The sequence below is a fragment of the Chaetodon trifascialis genome, chromosome 18 (genome assembly GCF_039877785.1).
Source record: "Chaetodon trifascialis isolate fChaTrf1 chromosome 18, fChaTrf1.hap1, whole genome shotgun sequence".
Taxonomy (NCBI): Eukaryota; Metazoa; Chordata; class Actinopteri; order Chaetodontiformes; family Chaetodontidae; genus Chaetodon; species Chaetodon trifascialis.
This window is the reverse complement of record NC_092073.1, coordinates 22,636,726-22,660,000: the sequence shown is the minus strand read 5'-3', so window position 1 is coordinate 22,660,000 and position 23,275 is coordinate 22,636,726. Positions and strand designations below refer to the sequence as shown.

Here is a 23,275-nt window from a genome sequence, read left to right as displayed (position 1 = left end):
GTTCACAACAGCCACGTTCAGAAACTGTGAGGCAACGCTGACACTTCCTGTAACGAAGGTCCGGCGTGCGTCCTCAGCAGGAGAACGACCGTGTTTGAGTTTCAATGAGTTTGTGGAGAACGAGGAGGCAGCAGATCCTCCTGCTTGAGCCAAACACAGCGGAGTCTGGAGAGAAGCTCACATCCATCCGTGATACAAACACCTGAAGAAACTACAGGAGAGACTCCACAGCTCCCTCACAGATCCCTCTAAACCCCCCCCCACCCTGAACAGCCGCCTCCTCGGTTCATGCAGCAGGTGAAATCAGGACAACGAGATCCGACCTGACGACCTCTGAGGAGGAGTGTCTCCCTGAGGATGGAGTTCAGCTCGACTGCTGGCAGCGTGGTGTAACACCAGTATCACTGCTGCTCAGCAGAGTCCTTCATCTCAGCCTCATTACAGCCTCTTCAACTCCTTCGCTGGGGCAGAGAGTTGCTCCCAAACTGAAGAGGGCACTCTGCTGTGTTTTAAAGGAGCGCCATAAGCTCAGACTTAGCGGCGCCGCCTTTCATCTCAGCTGCTTCACATTCAGTCCTGATGAGGCAAAGAGAGCCACATCGTCTGCAAAGAGTAGAGCTGCGATCCTAAAATCAGCAGCACGCTCTGTGAAAGAAGGGCGACCTCGGCGGAGCTTCGCCTTCTGGATCAGCTCCCTCTTCACCGCAACATTAGCCGATCTCACGCTCCACCTGTCACCTGTGGACAAAGCCTACAGGTGCTCCTGCAGCTGGAGCAGCGCCTCCCTCTGAGGCTGGAATCCATCCTCTTCCTGCAGAGAAGCGCCGCCTCAAGCTCGGAGGTCGCGACCTCAAAACTCACTTTTCCTCAAAGAAACCAAACTGCGATCGCACCCTGAGGGATGTGAGTCTGCGTCACATGCTAACGCTCACGCACCCACACAGAGCTGCAGGACACACACCTGTGGCTCGACGGAGCGGTGCATCGGCGGGGTCCGGGCCTGCTGGATGCCTCCGCTGCTGAAGGACTCGGAGCGCGGCGGCAGCGACGGGTCCGAGATCCGGTTGGACACTTTATGCTGCAACGCAGGAGAAGTCTGTCTGTTCATCTTATAATGCTCCTCCACCTGACACACACACACACACACACACACACACACACACCAGACCACAGTCACAACATGCAGTGAGTTGTGTGTGGACGCTTTAATGTCATTTAGTTCAAAGTGCTGCGTTTCATGAAGGCTTTCTAACGACTTCTGTGACACCCACATGTTTGATGTTTGATTTCAGATCTACAAGTTATTCTTTATTTCTGCCTTTGATGAGAGTGTATTCACAGTTCACTCTGCAGGATCTACGTGGACGAAACCTTTGTGTGGTGCTCGATTAAACACACTTTGCTTTGCTGCTCTCTGACTTTCACTGACAACTAGCTGAAAACAGTCAAACCAACTCGAGGCTCCACTTTTAAAGCCGACGATCGATAACTTCAGCTAAATTCATCACGGGAGCAAAGTTTCTGAGACATTTCATCAGCTTTCCAGATCAATTTAGTTTTGGTTATTTACAGTCAAGAGACATCTGGGAGACATGTGGGCAAAAGACCAATCTTCTAGACATCTAAGTTACATAATTGTTGTTTCAAAAGCCTTTCAGTGACTTTATTTCGACAGGCAGTGACGACCTGCTGCTCCCACCTCCACCTTAAAACACTGCAGGAAAAACTAAACTCATAAAAAACCAAATTCAGACATCTGTAGCTGCATGCAGCTCACGAGCAAATCAGCTACCTGATAGCATCGGGCAGTAAAAGCACTCACAGGAAATGTCATCTAAAGTGCTGTGAGAGTTTCACACAGCTGTAAGTTTAAGCAGCACATTTGAGTTTTAGCAGCGCGGAGCTTCAGCCGGCTGCGAACGTCACCTGCACTCGTCTGTTTTTAGAGTGGAACATTGTGTCTGCGCGATGGAAATATTTCCTCCTCTGAAGCTTTGAGGGAAGTCCTGGGAGGCTGATTTGAGGGTAGACCTATCTGTACAGAGTGTGCGCTTCTGAGTGTGCGTGTGTTTCCATGTGTGGCGTCCGGAGGGAGGCGGACTGATATAGCTACAGCCGCCCTACATCAGACCACCAGCTGCCACCAGAGGGCAGGCCTGGAGATCTGCCCTAAATGTGTGTGTGTACACTGGGGAGGGGGTTTGTGTGTGTGTGTGTGTGTGTGTGTGTGTGTGTGTGTGTGTGTGTGTGTGTGTGTGTGTGTGTGTGCGAGCGCTTATGGCCTTAATTTATGGTGAAAAGAAAACCAGCAGAGTTCAAATGTGGAGCACTGACCTGCATTTAGAGCGAACACACAGAGGTGCGACTTCACCGACATCTAACACAACATGTGGGCATTTTAAAGTCTCTGAAAGGTTAAAAGGTAACATTCAACGTCCTGGTGAGGACAAATAAAAGGAACAGGACGAGAGGAAGAAGCAGGAAAAGCTCTGACAGCCTGAACGTGAAGAAACCTGGTCAGCAAATGAACAGAAACCTTTAGCCTGTGAGATGAAGCTGATGTGAGTTTGAGTTAGTTTAAGGCAGAAAACAGCAGCTCTCAACCTGTTTGAACCTGTTTTCAACCACATCAGGATTCAAACGTTCCCTTTCCACCCTTTTTAATCTGACTCATCTCTAAAAGACCAATCCAACACTGGTTTTATGTCACAGCAGATTGAAAGCCACTGCAGGAAAAGGAGAGGAAAGACCCCAGAACACTGCAGATCGACCTGCAACACTGACCGCGTCAGTAACCTGCAACACGAAAGTGACGGTTAGACAAAACAGAGAGGGTTAAAAGTCAAAGTGCAGAGGAAAGATTAAAAGAGAAGAAGAAGATGGGTGTCGTACTGTTACGTCGATCAATAGGTGGCAGTAACGCGCCCACAAACAGTCACACATTAACGCGACTGCTAGCGAGCAAACGTGGAAAACACTGCAGAGAAGACGTGAGAGGCGACCTCCAACCTTTGGTCAGCTCAGTGTGTTTTCAGCTGCACTGGCCACGTTTGATGGATCGATGAACAAACAAACTTCTCTTCTCCAGAATACTTTGGTTTGTTTTTGCTAGTTAGCAAATGTTAGCATGCTAACGCACAAGCCTAAGACGGTGAGCCTGTTAAGACTGTCGCTGGACGTTAGCATTTAGCACAACAGCCTCAGCTCTGAATAGGTGTCATATGACTCAGTGTTGTTACACAGAAGTGGAGATGAAAAGAGGAAATGATTCAGAAGAAAACAGCGAGATGAAGAGGTGGTAAAATTATAAAACAAACGCCACATTTCTGTCTTTCCTGCCGCCAGCCCAGAGTTAATGTGTGAGTCCGCCTGGTTAGAGAAATAAAAATGTTCAGAGTAGTTTGAGAGGAAGCCGCCCCCCCCGGCCAGGGTTAGTAAGTCAGTCCAACAGGAGAGGAGGAGGAGGAGGAGGAGGAGCCCGTTCATCCCCCGACTGACCCGGCGGCTGGGGCTCCGGCCCCTGGAGTCGGGGCTCCTGCCGGGGCTCCGTCGGCGCATCATTGGCTGAGAGGAGTTGGGGGCGGGGCCGGGGACGCAGGTGACTCGTATTCGAGGCACGTGTAAGTGATCCCTGGAGGGACTGACATGGGCGGGGTAGGAAGGGGGGCGGGAGCGAGGTTTGTAACCAGGAAGTAAGAGGAGGTTGTCCAGGTTGATGTCTCGCGTCTCCCTGAAGGAATGATATTTCTTGGGTGGGATGCGAGGAGAGTTGCTCTGAGCTCGACGCATCACCTGGAGAGCAAGGTGAGTGTTTACAGGACGGCAGACCAATGAATGCACAAAACAGACGTGATGTCACACACCCTCTGGCAGCCATACTGGAGGTTCACTGAGCCAATCACATTTCAACACAACATAATTCACATGGTTTGAAAACAGTTTGAACTGCAATGTTTGAAATATCAAAAATGTAAATATAGCAGAGAGGCCAGTTCAACGACACGCTGCCAGAGGATCTGTGATCAATATCAACACTGAAAAGCAAATAAGGCTCAAAAGAGCTTCATTCCAAAAGGCTTCGTCACGTATGAAGAGCAGAACCAAGAACAAACTGTTCTCACTTCATGGCATGAGAGCGATCCTTTTCTCTGAACCTGAGGAGAGGCCTTCAGGTGCTTCAGGGTTAGGGTTAGGAAACATTTTTGGAATGAAACTCTGACAAAAGCACGACATCAAACAGAAAAAGCGAAGGTCCTGTTGTCCCGTGGGTGAGACTCTCCTGCAGGTAAAGGTACAGGTGACACCTGGAGGCCAGAAAACTCAACACACAAACACAGCGTTAACCTCCAGAGAGGCCGAACCAGCCTCTCACAGCAGCCAATCAGGGCGCGTTTGTGTCCTTATGAATGAAAACCGCCGTTTTACAACCGCCTGGGCTTTGTGTGTGTGTACGAGTGTGTCGTTAACTGTAAGCTGCTCTGTGTGCACACACTTGTTCTCACATGCAAACCTGTTTTCTGTCTGCAGAGATTCACCTGAGTGTCTGCACATGCACACACACACACACACATACACGTGCACACACACATTTGCATGCTAGCAGAGCTGCCTGTGAACCTGTGTGTATGTGTGTGTGTGTGTGTGTGTGTGTGTGTGTGTGTGTGTGTGTGTGTGTGTGTGTGTGTGTGTGTGTCTGGAAAAGTCAAATCCGAGCTCTACACACACTAAGTTCCTAACCAGTCTTTAAACAATACGCTATTTAAAAAAAATTAACTAATAAGTTTGAAAACTAATTAAATCCCATTTTTCACAGTCTTGCCTCAGCTGGTCATTTTCTACTTGTTTCTGAAGTAATTCAAGTGTAAAAAGTGATTCAAAGATCATTATGTACTCGATATATTATGTGTTTTTTCTGGTTGCCGTCCTTGTTTCTATTCCTTACAGAAAAATCAGTTGATTTTTATGCTGAATACAATTAACAATCTGCATAAAAGTCTCCACCTGATGAATCATTTTTATATATATATGAGCATTATATACGAGTTTATTCCAACCTGCTTAAACCTGCTCATATGGATCAGTTTAGGAAGAACTTGCAGAACTCCGGAACAGATGTTGAAGTACTCTTTCTGCACTTTCCTCACACGTCTGACAAAGTAAAGTTTTCAGGACTGTTTCTGGCCTGAGGTCCGTGCAGCCTACCTCTTTGGCCCAGGCGGGCTTGTCGTTGCTGCCGGGCGCCTGGTCTTTGTAGTGGTACAGCTGCTTCTTGTCCTGCGGCGGCCGCGGCGGCTCCTGCTGCTGCTGCTGCAGCGACACCAGGTACGCTCGCTCCTGCTGCAGCTGCCTCTGCAGCCGCTCGGCCTGCCGCTGCTCCTCGATCTGCTTCCTCTTGTACTCCTGCGCATCGCACGGAACAAAGGCAGCAGGTGAGCGGGGAGAAAAGGGAAGGGCAGCGCATTTCATCCCGATTCAGCCATCTTGAATCTACTCGTTATACAATATTTAATCGACGGACTCGTGTTTCAAAAGCCTCCTGATAAACATTAGTCAGCACAAATCATCCCTTTAAGTTCTGTTTTGCAGCGCTTTTCCTGCACCTTGTCCATTATTTTTCAAGTAATTGCAGTCCAATTTTCAGACAAAGGCCACACATTTATTCCTGAAAAGGAAATCTGACATTTCAGCTTCAATATTTCTTTATCTCCCTCATAAAGGTAATTAAGGGAAGCCACAGCTGACATAATGTTGAGCCAGGATTCTTTAAATATGAACAATTTTGAGCAAATAATAACTAACTTCACTGGTGACCTCATCTGTGTTAAGTTAAAATGTGATTTAAAGCCTGATTACACCCTTAAACTTCACCAGAGTGATGAGATGCTTTGAGTGTCGGCAGCTCTTTCATGCAGAATGACCCACTGTTCTGACTCAGCGGTGCAGAAACTGCCGTCAAATCATAATTAATTGATAAAGGCACGACAGAAAAAATCAATTACTGAGGGAAACGTATAAAACAAAAGCTGCCCAGACAGCGGCCTGACAGGAGGCTTCATCATTCTGATCGCAGGCAAGAACGACAGGCGGTCCAATATTAAATAAAACGGTGACTGCGTTCAGCCCAGAGCCTGATCGATTATCTGAGAGGGAAATTATTCGTTCATATTTATTAATCTGAGAACTTTCACACCTTCTCACTCTGCAGCAGAACCTGACAAATGCCACGACTGAGCAGCCTGAAGGGCGAGACTGAAGCCTGTTTCTCACACCGACTCGCCATTTCTCTGAGCTCTGTGTGTGTTTGTGTGTGTGTGTGTGTGTGTGTGTGTGTCTTCAGAAACAGGCTGCTGGCAAAAGTCAGGTGGATGACCCCAGACTGCAGTCAGGTTTGATGTCACTGACGGCATCATCGGGGCTGTCGCCGGTCGACTGACACGCCGGTCGACTGACACGCCTCTCCCTGTGTGTTCATTGATTGGATGTTTCTGAACGTGTGTGTGTGTGTGTGTGTGTGTGTGTGTGTGTGTGTGTGTGTGTGGTGTTACCAGCAGTAAGGCCTGCTCCTGCAGGAGCTGCTGCTGCAGGATCTCCAGCTGCCTCTGCTCCTCCTCCAGCTGTCTACGGATATACTCCTAACCAATCAGCACCCGGGTCAGCGAGAGACGCAGCCAATCAGAGAGCACCGAGGCAGGCGAGAAGCAAATGGAAGCCCAGGCAACCAGTGACATCAGCGGAGCAGGAAAATGAAAGAGGAGGACGGAGAAAAGTAGATTTATTGAAGAGAAGTGGGGATTTAGTCAGAAATAGACGGGGAGAGATAAAAAGAGAGACGCAGCAGGAGGCCGTAATTAGCAGAAGAGGAAGACGTGCTCGTCATCGGAGGAAAGATGTTAAAGATCAGCATGAAATCAGCCGAGCAGGAGCTGAGAGTTGAAGCATTAGACTGCAGAAGTGAGCGATTAGTCACACAGCCTCCTGTCTCCTCTGCTACCGTCATGTCTCTCTTTAGACTCACGAGCATATTGAATCCACATGCAACGCAAACTTTGACTGAAAACTACGATGCACCACACCGCCACGTTTTGAAGTTTCCAAACTGATTCAGGAAACTGTGTTTTTCTCATCAGAAGTTTGAAAGTTAAAATCAAACACACTATCACTAACAAGCCGCTGAGTCTTCCTGGACCAGATGAGCTGCTGGTGTGTTTTTTGGATGAATTACTGCTCGTAACACGGACCAAAAAGCTGTCGATCAACACCACGTCGAGGTCTGCAGGCGAGCACAAGCGCAGCGATTCTCTGCCCAAGTTTGGCAGAAAATCTGTGTTGGCAAAAAATTTGGGACGTCGGAATAAAAACAACCTTTTACAAACTGACCTGGCGGAGCCGATCAGAGTAGCTGCTTCTTTTGAAAGTACTCGAGTACTCCCACAGTTTAGTACTGCGTCTGAACAACGTTTGGAGACCGAGACATCCCGACTTTTAGTCTCTAGTACAGTTCAAGCTGCAAAAACACTGGGTCCTATATTTCCCATAATGCAACTCAACAAGACTCCCTTCATTAGTAAATACCCACACCGTCGGTCTGTAACGCAGCTTTTCTATTCAGAATGAAAACCTGTGAGCAGCTGAAGCTGTAAAGAACAAATGAAAGAGGTGGACCACCTGGTTTCACCTGTCTGTAAACCAATCAGAAGATCGACAGAGGCTTATGGGAAATGTAGTGTGAACTTGAGGAAACCACGAACACTGCGTCAGTGAGAAGCCACACCTCTCTGATGACACCTGTGATGTCATGGGTCAGGTGTTTTCCCACCTGTTCCCTCTCCGCGTGCCTCCTCTCCTCCTCCCGGCGGAGTTGCTCCATCTCTTCGTACCTCCTCCTCTGTTCTCGCTCCTGCTGCTTCCTCATCTCTCGCTCCCGACGCTGTTGCTGTAGGTGGAGGAGATTTTACACAACGCTTCAGTTCTGTGTGTGCGTGTGTGTGTGTGCACATCAGGTGTGTTTCCCTGGCATTTGAGTAAGTGCTAACATCACAGGTGTGGTGGAAGCGAGTCGTTTTATAATGAAGGCTGAGATGTTTTTGAAAGGTGAAAACAGCCACAGGCGACATCAGGGAGACACTCGTTCTCTCTGCGGCGCTCAGGTGTTAATGCTCCATCTCCATCAGGAGTTACAGGCTCGTCTTCAGGTGTCTTTCAACCAGGTATGCATACGAGCGATGCGAGCTTCAGCTGTCTGCATACACTCGCTGCTTTAGCGTGCTGTTGCATGCCACGCGTTACTCCTCTCAAATGGTCAAACCACAGCTGTCTCCACCTTCACTCCAGCTGTGTCGTCACCGTAAGCCGACAGGTATCAACACGAGCAGGCGACTACATGCAAACGGCGTTTTTCACGTTGCTTTTATGCTACAGATGGAAAACAAGTCGTCCTCTGATTCCTTGTCATGTTATTGAGCCATGAACCACCACAAGGCTTTTATTGTGAAGCATCTACAGGAAGTGCAGACACACTGCTTCAAGATACAGACATTATTTAGCTTTCGTGTCCAGCGATCAGTTTCAAACATTGGTCGTGAGTAAAATCATTGATCAGCTGATCAGACGTAGAGCTGCAGAGACGGACAAATGAAAGACTAAAAGCTACCTCCTCCAGCCGCCGCCTCTGCTCCTTCTGCTCCTCGATGCGTTTCTGCCTCTCGGCCAGCAGTTGGCGCTTGTGCTCCTCGTTCTGCTGCTGCTCCAGCTGCTGACGCCGGATCAGCTCCGACCGCTCCTTATTGGCCAGCTGGAGGCGCAGGAAGTCCCGCCTCAGAGTGGACTCCCCGGGAATGTTGATGATGGAACTGGAGGAAAACCAGTCATGACAGTTATTTAAAGCTTTAATCCACCATCTGATAAGTACACAGCAGTACACAGTAGTACACAGTAGTAGATAGTAGTCGCAACAACATTATGTGCAGTAAAAGTAGCAGTGCAGTAATGGTAGTACAGCAGTCATAGGAGCAGTAGTACCAGTGACAGTAAGGGTGGTAGTAAGAGTAGCAGCAATTACCTAGCAGTAGTATTAGTCACAGTACTAGTCGCAGTAGAAGTAACAGCAGTAAAAGTACTAGTAATAGTAGTACTGTTATTGGAGTGGGTACCAGTAGCAGCACTAACAGTAGCAACGGTAGCAGTATTAGCAGTAGCAGTAGTAGTACTCGCAACCACACAGCAGTAATGTAGTGGCAGAAACAGTAGTAGTAGTACAGCAGTACTTAGTAGAAGCAGTAATACCAAAGCAGCCTAATAATAACACAGTAGTAGTATCAGTAGCTAGTAGCTGTAAGAACAAAAGCGAGGTGCAGTAGCAGCAGTGGTATTAGCAGTGCTAGCTGCTAGCAGGAGCAGTAGTAGTATCAGTGGTACAGTCAGTAGCACTAAGAGCAGTGGTAGTAGCTGTAGCAGTGTCAGAAGTAGTATGTGCAGTAGTAGCAGTAGTACCAGCAGTGGTATTAGCAGTGCTAGCTGCTAGTAGCACTAAGAGCAGTGGTGATAGTAGCAGAAGTAGTACTGTAGGAGTAGAAGTAGCAGTAGTACAATGAGTTGCAACAACAGTAGCAATAACAGTAGCATCAATCGTAGCGGTATCACTGACAGTACTACAGTATCAGTAGTAGTGGTCGTACCTGGGCTCTCCGATGTCCCTCTCTTCGTCCTCCTCTTCGCTCCCACTGTACTCGTATTCTGTCTCATCTGGAAACACACAGACTTCAGGTTAGCGTCGACAGCCGTCGCACCAGCTGGCGTTCATGCAGCCGTTTGCAGCTGTGAGGTGAGTCAGCGGGGGCGCAGCCTCACCCCTCTCCCCCCTCCTCTTCTTGGTGCGGTCGATGTGGTCCTTCAGCTGGATGCGGACCTGCCGCTCGTTGGGGAGGTCCCTGATGAACGGGTGTTTGAGGAGCTGCTCGGTGCTCGGCCTCTGGCTGTGGCTCTTCACCAGACAGCTTTCTATGAAGGACTGGAACTTCTTTGACCTGGACACACACGCACACGCACACACATGCACACACACACACACACATGCACACACATGCACACACACGCACACACACACACACACACACACACACACACACACACACACACACACACACACACACACACACACACACAGTACTCGCAGTTACAGATCTAACAGTCGTAGCAGCAACATCAAGTTCAGTAGAAGAAGCTGTTGCAGTAACTGTGGCAGTAGCTGTACTAGTACTACAAGCAGTGACATAGTAGAAGCAGTACCAAAAGAAGTAGTAGCAATAGTAGTAGCAGATGAAGTAGTAATAGTAGTGGTAATAGTGTTAACCACAGATGCAGTAGTAGTCATAATAGTAGCAGTAGCAGTTTAATAGTATGAACAGCATCAGAATAAATGCTAAATATGTTAAAAGACAGCGGCGTGTGTGTGTGTGTGTGTGTGTGTGTGTGTGTGTGTGTGTGTGTGTGTGTGCTTTAGTGACTCACCACTTCTTTGACTTGAGTCTGGGGGCGGGATTTCTGGGGATGAGGAAGAGCGCTCTCATTGGATGCATGTCGCACAGAGCTGAGGAGGAGAGAAAGTAAAGGAGGAGATGGAGAAGGAGAACAGGAGGAGAGGAGAGGAGGAGGAAAGGAAGGGAAAAGAACGAGAGCAAAAGAACAGGAGACAAGATGAGACAGGAAAGGAAAGGACAGGAGGGGATAGGATATGAGGCAAGAAGAGAGACAAGGAAAGGAAACAAAAGGACAAGAAACAAGACAAATAAGAGACAATAGAGTGACAAATAATGAGGAAAAGAAAGGAAAAAGGAAATGAAAGGAAAGGCAGGGAAAGGATAAGAAAGGACATAAGAGAAGAGACAAGAGCAAAACAAATGAAAGGAGGGAAGGAAAGGAAAGGATACGATTGGACAGGAAAAGAGAAGAAAGGAAAGGAAAGGAAAGGAAAGGAAAGGAGAGGAAAGGAAAGGAAAGGAAAGGAAAGGAAAGGAAAGGAAAGGAAAGGAAAGGAAAGGAAAGGGCAAGAGGAGAGACAAGAAGAAAGGAAACAAACAGGCAGGAAAAGAGACGAGAGGAGAAGAGGAGGGAACATGAGGGAAGAAATGATTTGTCTGTAGACGTTCGCTGGAGACAAACTGTTCTCTGAGTCCGCTCGTACGAGCTTGGTGGCGTTTCACACTTACGTGGCGCTCCCTCTGCCATCTCGATCGCTGTGATGCCGAGCGACCACAGATCACTCTGCGGAGACACGGAGAGAAAACTGAAAACTTTCACATCCTCAAAACCCGCCACAGACTTTACACATCGTGTCTGGGTCCGCTGGTCGCTGTACTTGTTAAGGGACAAAAATACAGACGCACAAATTACCCATCTGCCCCTGCTGCTGTACATCTCCGGCTAACCTATCAATATTATCTGATTTTAACGCGATTCATCTGCCGACAAACTGCTATTTAAAGTTAACATAGTGAGATGAACTGAGGGTTTCTTGACACGTGAAGCCCCTGAGGGCCGCAGTTAATGGTGTCTTCACAGAGCAGCGCTGTCCTCCGCAGGCTCGCCACAGGGATCTGTCCTGTCCCCATTACCGCTCATCCTTCACACGGTAACGACTGCACGAGTCGGGCTGATTGCCTCTGTGAGAGGACTGTGAGAGGACTCGCTCTGTGCAGCCGTGTGGCAAAGATCAGAGATTAAACGTGTCAGAAAACAACAGATACGAGAGGTTTTTAAAGGTCAGCCGGCGTTTCCTGTTCGCAGCTACAAGCGTTTTCGTCTCTGTGACTGATGACAAATTGAACTTTGGGAGCTCTGCGAAGGTAATCTGAGAAAAACAGCAAAAACTGGATTATTTCCCAGATTCTCATTGTTTCCACTGTTCTCTGACAGCACTTTCCTCTCAGAAATAAGAGTAATTTTATAGATTTCTTAGCATTGTGAGCAAAATGACAAACGTTTTTGTTCCAGTTGCTTCACCAGCTGGAGAACAGATGTGTCCGCAGGCAAGAATTCACTTTACATCCATCAATATTTGTGATATGAACATTAAATCAAATGACGGAGAATCAATATCTGACGTAGCTCTGTGCAGTTTTTAGCCTCTTTTAGCTCGTTGTTTTGACTGCAGCCAGACAAAGGAAGAATCAAGCGTTTGTGTTGGTTTCAAAAACTGAAAATCGTTTATTTTTTTTGTGTTTCAGGGCATGTTAGGAAGAAGAAGGTGGACAACAAAATAAATATTAAATGCAGCTTCCACAGGCTTTAACTTTGAAAATGTCCACAAAGAGAAGCAAAAAGAAGCTCAGCAGGACGTCAGAGCTAGTGGACGGCTAAAGTGAAGAGATCAGTTTTTAGCTTTATTTTGAAAATATTCTGTGAGCTGCTTCCCTCACGTCTGCAGCAGCAGATGATCACAGTGTTGATGAAGACCAATAATAAAGGAGGGAGTTAGCCATGTAGCTCGGTCCCAGTCCATGAAGGGCTTTGTGTACGAGGAGGAGGAGGAGGACCTTCAGAGCAGTCCTGAATGTTCCAGGAAGTCAGTGCAGAGCAGCTGAAACTGGACTAATGAGCTCTCTGCTCCTGGTTCTGGTTCATAGTGGAGCTGCAGAGTTTTGAATGAGCTGAAGTCTCTCAGTGTTTTTTTAGGGAGGCTGCTAAATAATGCGTCACAGTAATGGAGTCAGCTTGAAATAAAGGCAGGAATCAGTTTTTCAGCATCTTTCTGTTTTCTAAATGGTCGAACTTTAGCTGTTTCTACGGTGGAAAATGAAGTTTTCTTCACCTTGTTGTGAGACTTGAAGTTCAGATTTAATCCAGGGTCTTAATTTGATTACCAAACAGCATCAGACGTACCTTGAAGTCGTACGTGGCGTCGGGGTTCTCGTCACAGGCGATGACCTCCGGGGCCATCCAGTACGGCGTGCCGATGAACGTGTTCCTCCGCCCCACCGTACGATCCAGCTGAGCGCTCACACCGAAGTCCACTGCAAACACACACACACACACACACACACACGCTTTGCTCAGCACCAGCAGACAGTATGCAAGGTGACAGTGTGTGTGTGTGTGTGTGTGTGTGTGTGTGTGTGTGTGTGTGTGTGTGTGTGTGTGTGTGTGTGCGCCCTCTCACCCAGTTTAACCTCTGCGTTCTCCGTCAGCAACACGTTCTGGCCCTTGATGTCTCGGTGGATGACCTTGTGCTGGTGGAGGTGGGTCAGACCCTGCAGACAGACAAACAGACGTTTACTACTTCCTGTTCCTGCGCAGGCCTCGCTGTGACAGAAATCACTATGATGAGTCCTCAGCTTCCCTCTGAGGTTCTTCAAAGAACACACGTCCTCATCATGAGCTACAGGAGATCAAATGTATTGATCACATAATGCAGCGTAATGCAGAATGCAGGAAAGGTGTTCCTCAGGGATCTTTCCTGGGGTTCCCTTAGGTTCCAGCAATCATGTGAAATCTTTAAAGATAAGATGTTTCCACGCTGACACACAGCTCGTGGTGATGTCGCTCCAGCTCTCACCCTGAGGATCTCTCTGCAGACGTAGGCGATCCACTCCTCCTTCAGAGAGTTCCCTTTGGTGTTTTTGATCAGATCCGTGATCGAGCCGGCGCCACAGAACTCCATCACCAGCTGCACACACAGAAGCAGCGTTACTGTACAGACGACAGCACGTTTTCACAACTTTCATTACAGTTTTTTTAAAGGTGCATGAACTCTCAGAATAAAGGAAATTACTTAACTTAAAGAGGAACTTAACACTAAATCCACTGTTTGAGTTCCTAAACTCCATGTAAGGTCTCTTTACTAGACTGTCAGTTCATTATTGTCCCTGGTGTTTATTGAACCGTCACCTCTCTGTCGCCAAAAACCAACCTAAAGGATCAACATCAGGTTAGCTCCAAACATGCTAGCGCCCCATTTTAAGGGAAATCAACTCTGCTGCATGGAGAAATTCAGCGATTACAAAACATATCGAGCCAGAGGAGAAATTTCGACAGAAATTGAGACATCAGCAGCTTGTGAGGGACATCAGGTGACACGAGTCCTTCTTTGAACATGCTAGCGGTGCGTTTAAGGTCCAGACACGTGAACGCACCCACAGCTGGTCGTCCATTCCCGGAGGGTTCTTCTTGATGAAGGCTCCGTAATAGGTTGCGATGTTCCTGTGGTGGCTGTACTTCTTCAACATGTTGATCTCTGCTTTAATCTCCTCCTCCTCATCCTAAAACACACACACACACACACACACACACACACACACACACACACACACACACACACACACACACACACAAACACAAACACACAACACAATGCTAACTGTTAACTGACATGTAAAATGTGAGAATCCTGGAGGAAATCAGAACAAGAAAAAGTGCAGTGAGGACAAACTGACCTCGAGTCAGGCGCTCGACGCTCAGCCCCAAAGTGTGTGTGGGTACGTAATAAGGCTCTGTTTGTGTGTGCGTGTGTGTGTGTGTGTGTGTGTGTGTGTGTGTGTGTGTGTGCATGTGTGGCACTTACCCCAGTGACGTCCATGACCTTAATAGCAGCAAGCTGGCCTGTTTTGACATGGCGACCCTGGAAAACAGAGAAAACAGATAAAATGAGCAAGAGGCTGTTTGGGATTTATTTGGTCGTCACTTAATGTGTGTGCGTGTGTGCGTGCATGTGTGTGCGTGGCTGTCAGTCATAATTTAATATCAGTGACAATGAGCTTTGTCTCTTGCAGAACAGCTCCCGTTCGAAGGCTGACAGGTGACTTTTCAGATGCGTTTAGAAAACGCTTCGGTTAATTTCCAGAGCGACTAAATGAAGAAGCGCTGAGTTTCCTCCACAGAATCTTTCCAGCGTTGTGAAATAAAACCCGTATTTCTGCTGCCTGCTGCAGCTAACGAGGAGAGACATGCAGGACGACAGTTAATCATCTGTTATCATGAGCTCTGCGGAGACAGAAAATGTGTCACCTGCATGTGTTTACCTGGTGAGGTTAGCAGTGAGGCTGCGTCTTGCTGAGTTGCTGATAGATTCTTTTCAAAAATGGCTTTTGCGCTTTTCAGAAAATCCTTTTTCACTCCCGGAGTCGCTGGAAAAAGTATTTCTACTCGTGACGGGAAATTATTTTGCCACGCTTGACCTGAAAAGCTCCAAATTTACATCTGTGGATTTCTTGTTCAGTCCACAGTCGTTCCTTATTTCTGTGAGCTCAGATCAGAGGAGAACATCAGAGACGCTGAGGTTCATCACTGCATCGTCTGCTGGAAAGATTCCCTTTATTCCCTAAAATGTTCCTCAGAGGAAACAGTCAAAATTACAGTTTAGTTTTGGATGGATAGTAGGATATTCTGCCTTACAGTCACTGACTTTAAGGAAGTTTGGTTTTATTGAAGTAAACCTCAGGTTTCAGTTTGTAAAGCTGTCAGTCAGTTACAGTTAACTTCCATATGTCTCATAATTACGAGGAAAGCATCCTGTAATTGACAGCCGAGATAGGCACCGGCCCCCCCGTGACCCCAAAAGGGATAAGCGGCATAGAAAATGGATGGATGGATGGATGGATGGATAGATGGCATCCTGTAATTCATAGTTTTCTGGTAATTATGAGATCTTTTTCTCAACACCGTCATCTGACGTTTCCAACAGAAATCTAAAAACATCTTCCTCGACTCTTCAAACATTGTTCAGAGTCAGCATCTCCAGCAAAGATTCATTCTTTTATGTGAGGTCTGCAACAAGAAAACCAGCCAGAGTTTTACATGAAACATGAAAAATGATCCCATCAAACAGCTGCTGGTCCCGGACCCGCTGTGGCCGGATCCGGCTCACAGCCTGGTCCTGACCCCTCAGCGGACCCCCACCGCCCTGGAGGATGAAAGTCACCTGCAGAGGTCGACCTCCTCCTCCTCCTCCAAACTGAAGTCAGTATCACAGCTGTTAAAGCGAGAAAGTGGAAATTTATCCACCTCAGCGCCACCAGCCCACCACCCAACACACACACACACACACACACACACACACACACACACACACACACACACACACACACACACACACACACACACACACACACACACACACACCGTCTCCTCATGGTAACCTAGCAACAGGGCTGGCAGGTTGTTTAGTGAGGGCAACGAACAGGGGGGTGTGGGGTGTGGGGGGGTTGGAAACGGCAAAGTGACGGCAGTGTGTGTGTGTTTGTGTGCATTTTTTCCTGCGTGTGTGTTAGCTGGCCATGATATTTCACACTGTGGGTCACTTGCACATGTGAGATGCTCAGATCCACACACACACGCGCGCGCACACACACACACACACACACACACACACACACACACACACACACAGCGTCTTGGTTACTCAGTGTTGCATCAGACACTGACTGTATCTGACAGGCTGAAACCACCTCAGAGGACGGAAAGTCTCGTTCCCCGTCTTTCCGCCCGTCCCCTCTCTCTCTTCCTGTCTCATCGCTCACTCCGTCTCTCTCGGCCTCTTCGCTGTCTCTCGGTCGGTCATGTTGCAGCAGCAGCAGCAATTACATGAAGGGCAAGAAGAAGAGGGCTAAGCTGGAGGACAGCGTGAGTCTTACTGTTAATCTAAAGCTTGATTCATGCTTCAAGCTTCCTGTCACACCTCACTCTGCACCAGTAAAATATATAAAGAAACGAAGAAGAGCAACCACAGGCAACCTCTGACCTCCACCTGCTCCGACAAGACCGCGATGGAAACGCCCAGAAATTAGATTACATAACATGTGCTTTTCTTGACGTTCTTGTTTTAACGGCGTGGCAACTACTACAATAACAAAAACTGTTGAGTCACTGCGATGCGAGAGCTGCAACCTTCAAAAGTCACCATGACAGCAACACGACGAGCTGAAACTCTCTGAAGCTCCGTGAAGTGGAGGTGCAGATCCAGCTGATAATTCACCGCCAGCGACACCGTCCTCACCGTCGTGTTGTTAGCTCATCTTATCATTTTGCTGAACAGTCAGTTAACACTTTCTAATCTACTCCTGGTGTCTTTTGTTTGGATGTCTGATTTGAAGCCTAGCTAGCAGGCATGCTAAGCTAGTTGGCATGAATGTCAGCACATCAATATTGGCAAGCTAACCAGCTATGCAAAGCATTTCTTTATAGTGAGTTTGCATTTTAATGTGTAAACATTAGCACTGCGGCAGGCTACTAAGGCTAAACATTACATGCTAATGCTAGCACTTTAACATGCTAACATATATACTGATATTTTGAACAATCCTCAGGTTTTAAAATCGCTGTTATCATTTCAGCTTAACGTCCTCTAACGTGTCCTGCAGCAACGACAAACGCCATGTCAGCGCCTCTGGTTGCAGAGGCAAAGGTGGCATTCACTTTTCCCATAGGAAAAGTTATTTACTGTGACTTACAGTAGGGGCACTTCTGCAGCTTGGATTGGCATGAAACTATGAAACTCTGCTGGTAAAGTATTAGCATAAAATATTAAGAACTGCATTAGGAAGTGTCCAGTCCACTGATGAAAAGTCGAGCTTGACTCTCGTGGCGCATTTGGTGGAGAAACATCCAATCACCTGGCGTAAACATCTGCGACGGACAACACGACACCACGAGTTTGTGTCAAACATTGTGAACCCGTTAGCGGGACCCTTGTATGTGTCTGCTGAGCTCTAAATCTGACAGATTTATCACTGGATCCATCCTCGACTTCTCTGTGATTTGCAGATTTTTAGGGACTTTAAAGGTGCAAAACAGGAGTGAGCTGACGCACCGTCATGGCGGGTTTCTGTCAGAGATTAAGAGGAAGCACAGGTTAGAGCTGTGTACTGTCTGCCTGGCTGAGCTGTTTCCAGAGCTTACTGAGATCTGCTGTGGATGCCTTCACTGTGGAAAACAGGCCAAGCTTTTCCACATTTGTGGGGATTCTGGGATTTACGCAGCAAAGTTATTATCCAGATAACCCAGCAAAGTGCGTCTCAGGCCTCAGGTTAAGTGTGTGAAGTGTTGCTGCGACTGCGGGACGAATGGCAACGATCCACCGCGATGAAGCAATAAAAGGCGATGCAGATAAACCAGCAGAGATGAGAGGAAGCGATACCGTCTCAGAGAGGCTCTTTGTTTTGCTATCGCTCTTCCTCCGACGCCGACGGCCGGCCAAACAATCTCCCAGAGGTGACACAGAGCTCCCAGTGTGTGAGTGTGTGTGAGAGATTATGGCGGAATCAAGATGGCACGAGGAAGCTGCCTTAAAACACCACCTGAATCCACACATGCAGGGAGGGAGATAAAGATAGCGGCGGAGCGAGAACACGGGGAGGTGGCAGGTGAGGAGGAGGAGGAGGAGGAGGAGGAGGAGGACTGGAGATAGAAAAGGGCAGAATATCCTTTAGAGGCAGCCTGAGGCGTAAAAACACACCTCGTTCAGACAAGCCTCGCATTCTTAACCCCAACGCAAGCCCCAACACATAGAGGCAGGCAGAGCGCGAGATTCCATCCCAGCGCATGGAAACAGGACGTGAGGGTAAGCAGCGTCTGTCTTTGTCCACGTATGACTGGACGGGGACGCACTCTGCACTGCGCTGCACTGAGGATCATCTGCTGCTCACTGAGCAGCTGTAACTGGGATTCTTTCAGGAAACAGAGGAGACGACTGAGATCCACCACTCCAGGTTTTCCAGGAGGATTCAAGCATGTGTGGACTTGTGTGTCTGCGTGCTGCATTGTCACATACACTGAAACAAAACCTCATTCATGCTTCCAGACGACCCTCGAGTCCCATCTTGACACGTCCTTATTACAGTAACACAACTTCTCAGCTGCTTCGTCGTTGCTGTTCGTGCACAAACGGCACCGTCGAGTTCAGCTGCGCTCCTGTCACGTAGAACTTACCATAATTAGCAGTTTCTGACTGGTAAATAGTGTTTATGTCAATATCCAGAGCCTAATTACGACAGGGACGCTGTCTTCTCTGAGAGCTCTGACTGTGAGGGCCTGAAGACAAAGCAAACATGGAGGTCAGTCCAGGTCTGTTGTTGAATTAAGCCCAAATTCAGCGGCTTTGTCAGAGGATGTGAACGGCTTTCTAACTATCCGCTAACTATCGTGAAGGTGGTGAAAAATCAGTTCAAGACAGTTCCTCAGACGGACCAACAAACTGTTCAATCAGGGCTGCAAACCTTCATCCCCACATCAGAGCGGAGCAGCGTTCAGCGGCTGCAGCACTGACTGTTCAGACAGCACTGACGCTACGACTGACGATCCAAACCACACAAACAGCGCCTGAACGGCTGCATGTGACGGACATGACAGACAGAAATACTCTGAACCGTATCACTGCGCTGCGTTCGAGGTCAAGGGTGAGTGTACGTTAACTAGAGACACGAGGGGAGCGACTTCAGACCAGGAGCTTAAAATCAGTGATCTGCTTTGTTTATCACTCTGTAGACTCACCGTCAGACATGACGAGGCTCAAAATGAGAGACCTGACTCATCAGTATTACTCAGCCTTCTTTCTCAGTTAATTACAAACATTCAGATTCAAAATCACCGAATTTGGAGAAGAAGGAAGGACAGGAAGACGGACAATAATAATCTGAAACAGAGCTCGTAACTACAGCTGTCAGATAAAAGTAGAGGAGTAAAGAGTCAGTGTTTCCCTCTGAGGTGTTGTGGAGTAGAAGTGAAGCTGCAAACACTCAAGTGAAGTACAAGTACCTTGAATTTACACTTGCATAAATGAACTTCGTTACCTTCCACCACTGCAGAGCCCCAGTAAACAAAAGGCGGTGACATCAGAGAGACAGAAATACTCTGACCTCAGATCAGTTTTTATAGAGCAGAGAATTTGCATTCGGAGCTAAATCAAACACTTCCGTGTACCTCGCGTGTTTGCCTCTGACTCACAATAAAAGCCTTCAGCTGCCAGGAATGTGATGAAAACGAGGCCTGAATGAGGAAGGAGGCGTCGCTGGAGGGCTTTTAAAGCAGATCTGTGCTTCAGTTGACGCCTAAACGCCTCCAGCAAGAATCCATTCAGCCTGAAGTTCTGACAAACGGAGACCATGAAAGCGTCAAGCTTTAATTACACACTCTTAAAGTTATTACGCCGACATTCTTGCAGCACACAAAGCACGAAACTCTTCATTTAAACCTCCGTCTTATCTAATCTCACGATGACCAACGCAGTGTCCAGAAGATGTTGTTAGACGAGGCATCTCTCCTTTGTTTCAAGCCGTTATGACTAAAAGAAAAGCTCTCAGATGTGGCTGTTAATCAGCTGCTGCTGCATTCAAAGCCTCGTTTAAGGCAGCGAGTGAATTAACGACGACACGAGCGCAGAGGGACAACATGAGAGACGGTGTGAGACGAAGCTGCAGGCGGCAGGAGCGTCTCTGAGTCCCAATCAATGCAACAAATCTGACAAACTCCACTCTCCCAGCGCTGACTCATCAAACCAGTACAAACTCCCAGCCAGCCAGCGCCGCCACCTCATTGGTCGAAGTTTCTACACACCTGAAAAGTGTCGGTTGCTGCTGAGCCACACACCAAACAAAGCAGCCAAACGCCTGCAGCGAGACGTCAGCTTCGAGCGGATTTCTCAAGCCTTCATGCTCTCCACCGTCCCTCAGACGTCCCTCCGCTCAGGCCGCTCGCTGTGAGGGATTACTGGGGGTGGGAGCCAGGAGGGGAAGCGTCAGCGGCCGGGGGGGGGGGGGCAGACGTCGGGGGGGGGGGGGGACGGATGAGAAACACTCAGCCGCGTGTCAAGAGATGTCACCGTCAGGTAACTAAGCACATCATCCGCAGCGAACTCTACACGGCGACTTCTTTCAGGGAAACGTCGGCGACGCTTTCTGCTACGACTCCACAGCGTCGCAGAAACTTCCTGGGAAGCCGCTGACGTGTGATTGTACATTTCTGATGAAGTTTCCTGGAAAAAATGATGTGATTTGGCACTAATTACAGGCAAAATGGAGACACTGCCAATTAATGAATTGCAGTTAATGTGTGGCTGAGCCTGCGAGGCTGAGTGCACAGCAGCTCTGTCGACAGGCAGAAATCTGGATCATCTGTAACCTTCTGACAGATTTCTGTCTTTTGTTTTCCTCTTTAACTCTGCGTGGACTCGTCATTTAAGTCCTGATTACAGACATGTTTATCTGAAGCGTCTCTCCTTTGCACTGCTGTGTACTAACACTGCTACCTGAAGACTCAGTACTGCAGTATTTATACTTCAGGCATTGATCTGCTCACTCTTATTTGCTGCTGCTATTGGATCCGGGATGGGCGTGTATCTTTTATGGGGTGTTATTTATTTCTGAGTGTTATGAATTTAAGATACAAGGTCTTAATTTACCCACCATGCCTTGTGCTCGACCTCACTTTGTTTATTTTCTTCTATCAATCGTTTTGCCAAAGGGAGGCGTCACCTCGTCGAGACAGCAGATCGATAGCGAGCATGAAGGTGTCGAGGCTCGGCGGGTCTCTTTGTGTGTCAGCGGACGTGTGTGAGTGTGTTAATTGCTGCGAGGGAACACACACACACACACACACACGCAGCTCTCTGCTGTGTTGTGAGTGTGCGTGGGCGTCCTCTGCTGCCTGACAAAGCACGAAGTCAGTAGTAACTTCAGATTTGGTAAAAAATGAAACTGTGTCATTTGTCTGAGCTCATGCTGGAGTCAGAGGAGGAGGAGGAGGAGAGGATGAAGAGCTCTGAGGACACACTACAAGACAAAAGCATGCAGTGCCTGAAATGACCATCGTTCCTGTTAAATCTAAACTAATCTTTATTGAAAACTTCACACAAGCAAAGCAGCTTAACGTGTGTTGTTTGAGGTTTAAACCCATCATGGAGTCATTTTCTCACCTGAGAGAGCAAATACATGAAAACACTGACGGGGGGCTCCACTTTAAGACACATCAGTGTCTTCATCAGGTCCCCGATGCAACAGCTTCAACCAGTCTGACGAGACCATGTGAACATGATGACGTAAAGTAAACAAGCTTTCATCAAGCAACAGTTCAGCTCAAACAGAGCAGGTCCCACCATGACAAGACATGGCAACGACAAGCCCTTTCAAAGGGGGGGGCCTCGAGAACTGCTTCCAGTTTTCCAATAAAACCGACCAGGAGTCAGTGACAGGATGGCGGCACTGGCTTAGGTGAAATCTCAGTAACTGGGTGGGCGGCCACCTTCCTTGAGGGGCTGGGTTGAGAGACACCAGCGCAACAATCGTCCTGCGAGGCGGCAACCACCAACCACATCGCACCACCTGGCAGGCGGCCTGGAGAGCAAACCCCGCCTTCTGCGGGGCTCAGCTGGACAACAGAGTTCAGACTGTGCAGCAATAAAGCTGTGGAGTGCTACATCCACAGGCGGAGGTTTGGTGACTGAAGACACCACGTCCAAAATGAAAGACGCGCCTCCGTCTGCAAGAACATCCTGTGGAAACGTGTGGACGTCTACGCCTGATCGCACGCCGTTCAGAAGCCGGCGTGCAGCAGAAAGCGTCGACGTGCGGTCCAGACAAAGTGCGACTGACACTATAAGACGTGCACGTTCCCAAAGGCCAGCAGCACACCTGCTGTCGTGACTCCAGGTGATGGAAGCTGCTCATTTTCACACGACAACATGAAGCTGAACGAGGATTTATCAGAGACAGATTTAAAAATGAGTTACCAAAGCGAAAACACCCCTGGACAGAGCCCACCTCATGACCCGCTAATGTCCTCTGTGTCACAGTTCTTCATTACAGGACGTCAGAGAACAGAACAGAATGCGATGCAGCTCGTTTCCTGCAGGAAGCTTCACGCTCGCACTCGTGGCAGCGTCACACGCCGAGATCACGAAGTCTTACCTTGTAGACCTGCCCGTACGTTCCATTTCCAACCAGTTCAACCAGCTCAAAGATACCAGCCGGGTCCTGAGAGACAGAGACAGAGACAGAGACAGAGACAGAGACAGAGACAGACAGAGACAGAGAGAGACAAATCAGGAGGAGAAGGTGGACAAAAAAAAAAGTTAGTCAGGAGGACATAAAGTGGACTAAACTGGACAAAAGATGGATGTTGGACTTTGTGTGCATGGAATTTGACCTTCACACACACTCTCTCACACACACACACACACTCAGTGAAAGGTCGAGCGAGCGCTGCATACCTGTGGTATTAGCCTGTAAAGAGCCTCTGTGTCACCACGCTCTTATTAATCCTTCAATAGAGAAGCCATGAGCTGACATCTGTGTGT

At 48.1% G+C, this 23,275-nt stretch overlaps 1 protein-coding gene across 9 annotated transcripts in view; it reads right to left on the bottom strand.

The window, feature by feature from the left end:
• tnikb (TRAF2 and NCK interacting kinase b) overlaps positions 1–23,275 on the bottom strand; it is a 43,614-nt gene that overhangs the window by 16,404 nt on the left and 3,935 nt on the right. For 2 of the 9 annotated variants that reach the window (XM_070986393.1, XM_070986394.1), the window contains exons 2-17: positions 22,887–22,952; positions 14,555–14,611; positions 14,127–14,252; positions 13,550–13,660; positions 13,154–13,244; positions 12,877–13,007; positions 11,205–11,259; positions 10,507–10,585; positions 9,847–10,022; positions 9,675–9,741; positions 8,651–8,849; positions 7,817–7,933; positions 6,546–6,632; positions 5,203–5,400; positions 3,499–3,792; positions 962–1,126 (exon numbers count right to left, since the gene is read on the bottom strand). In XM_070986393.1, coding sequence (XP_070842494.1) covers positions 962–1,126; positions 3,499–3,792; positions 5,203–5,400; positions 6,546–6,632; positions 7,817–7,933; positions 8,651–8,849; positions 9,675–9,741; positions 9,847–10,022; positions 10,507–10,585; positions 11,205–11,259; positions 12,877–13,007; positions 13,154–13,244; positions 13,550–13,660; positions 14,127–14,252; positions 14,555–14,611; positions 22,887–22,952 — 2,019 coding nt within the window. The remainder of the gene's footprint in view (positions 1–961; positions 1,127–3,498; positions 3,793–5,202; positions 5,401–6,545; positions 6,633–7,816; positions 7,934–8,650; positions 8,850–9,674; positions 9,742–9,846; positions 10,023–10,506; positions 10,586–11,204; positions 11,260–12,876; positions 13,008–13,153; positions 13,245–13,549; positions 13,661–14,126; positions 14,253–14,554; positions 14,612–22,886; positions 22,953–23,275) is intronic. The other 7 variants (XM_070986396.1, XM_070986397.1, XM_070986399.1 and 4 more) reach the window with 5 other exon arrangements.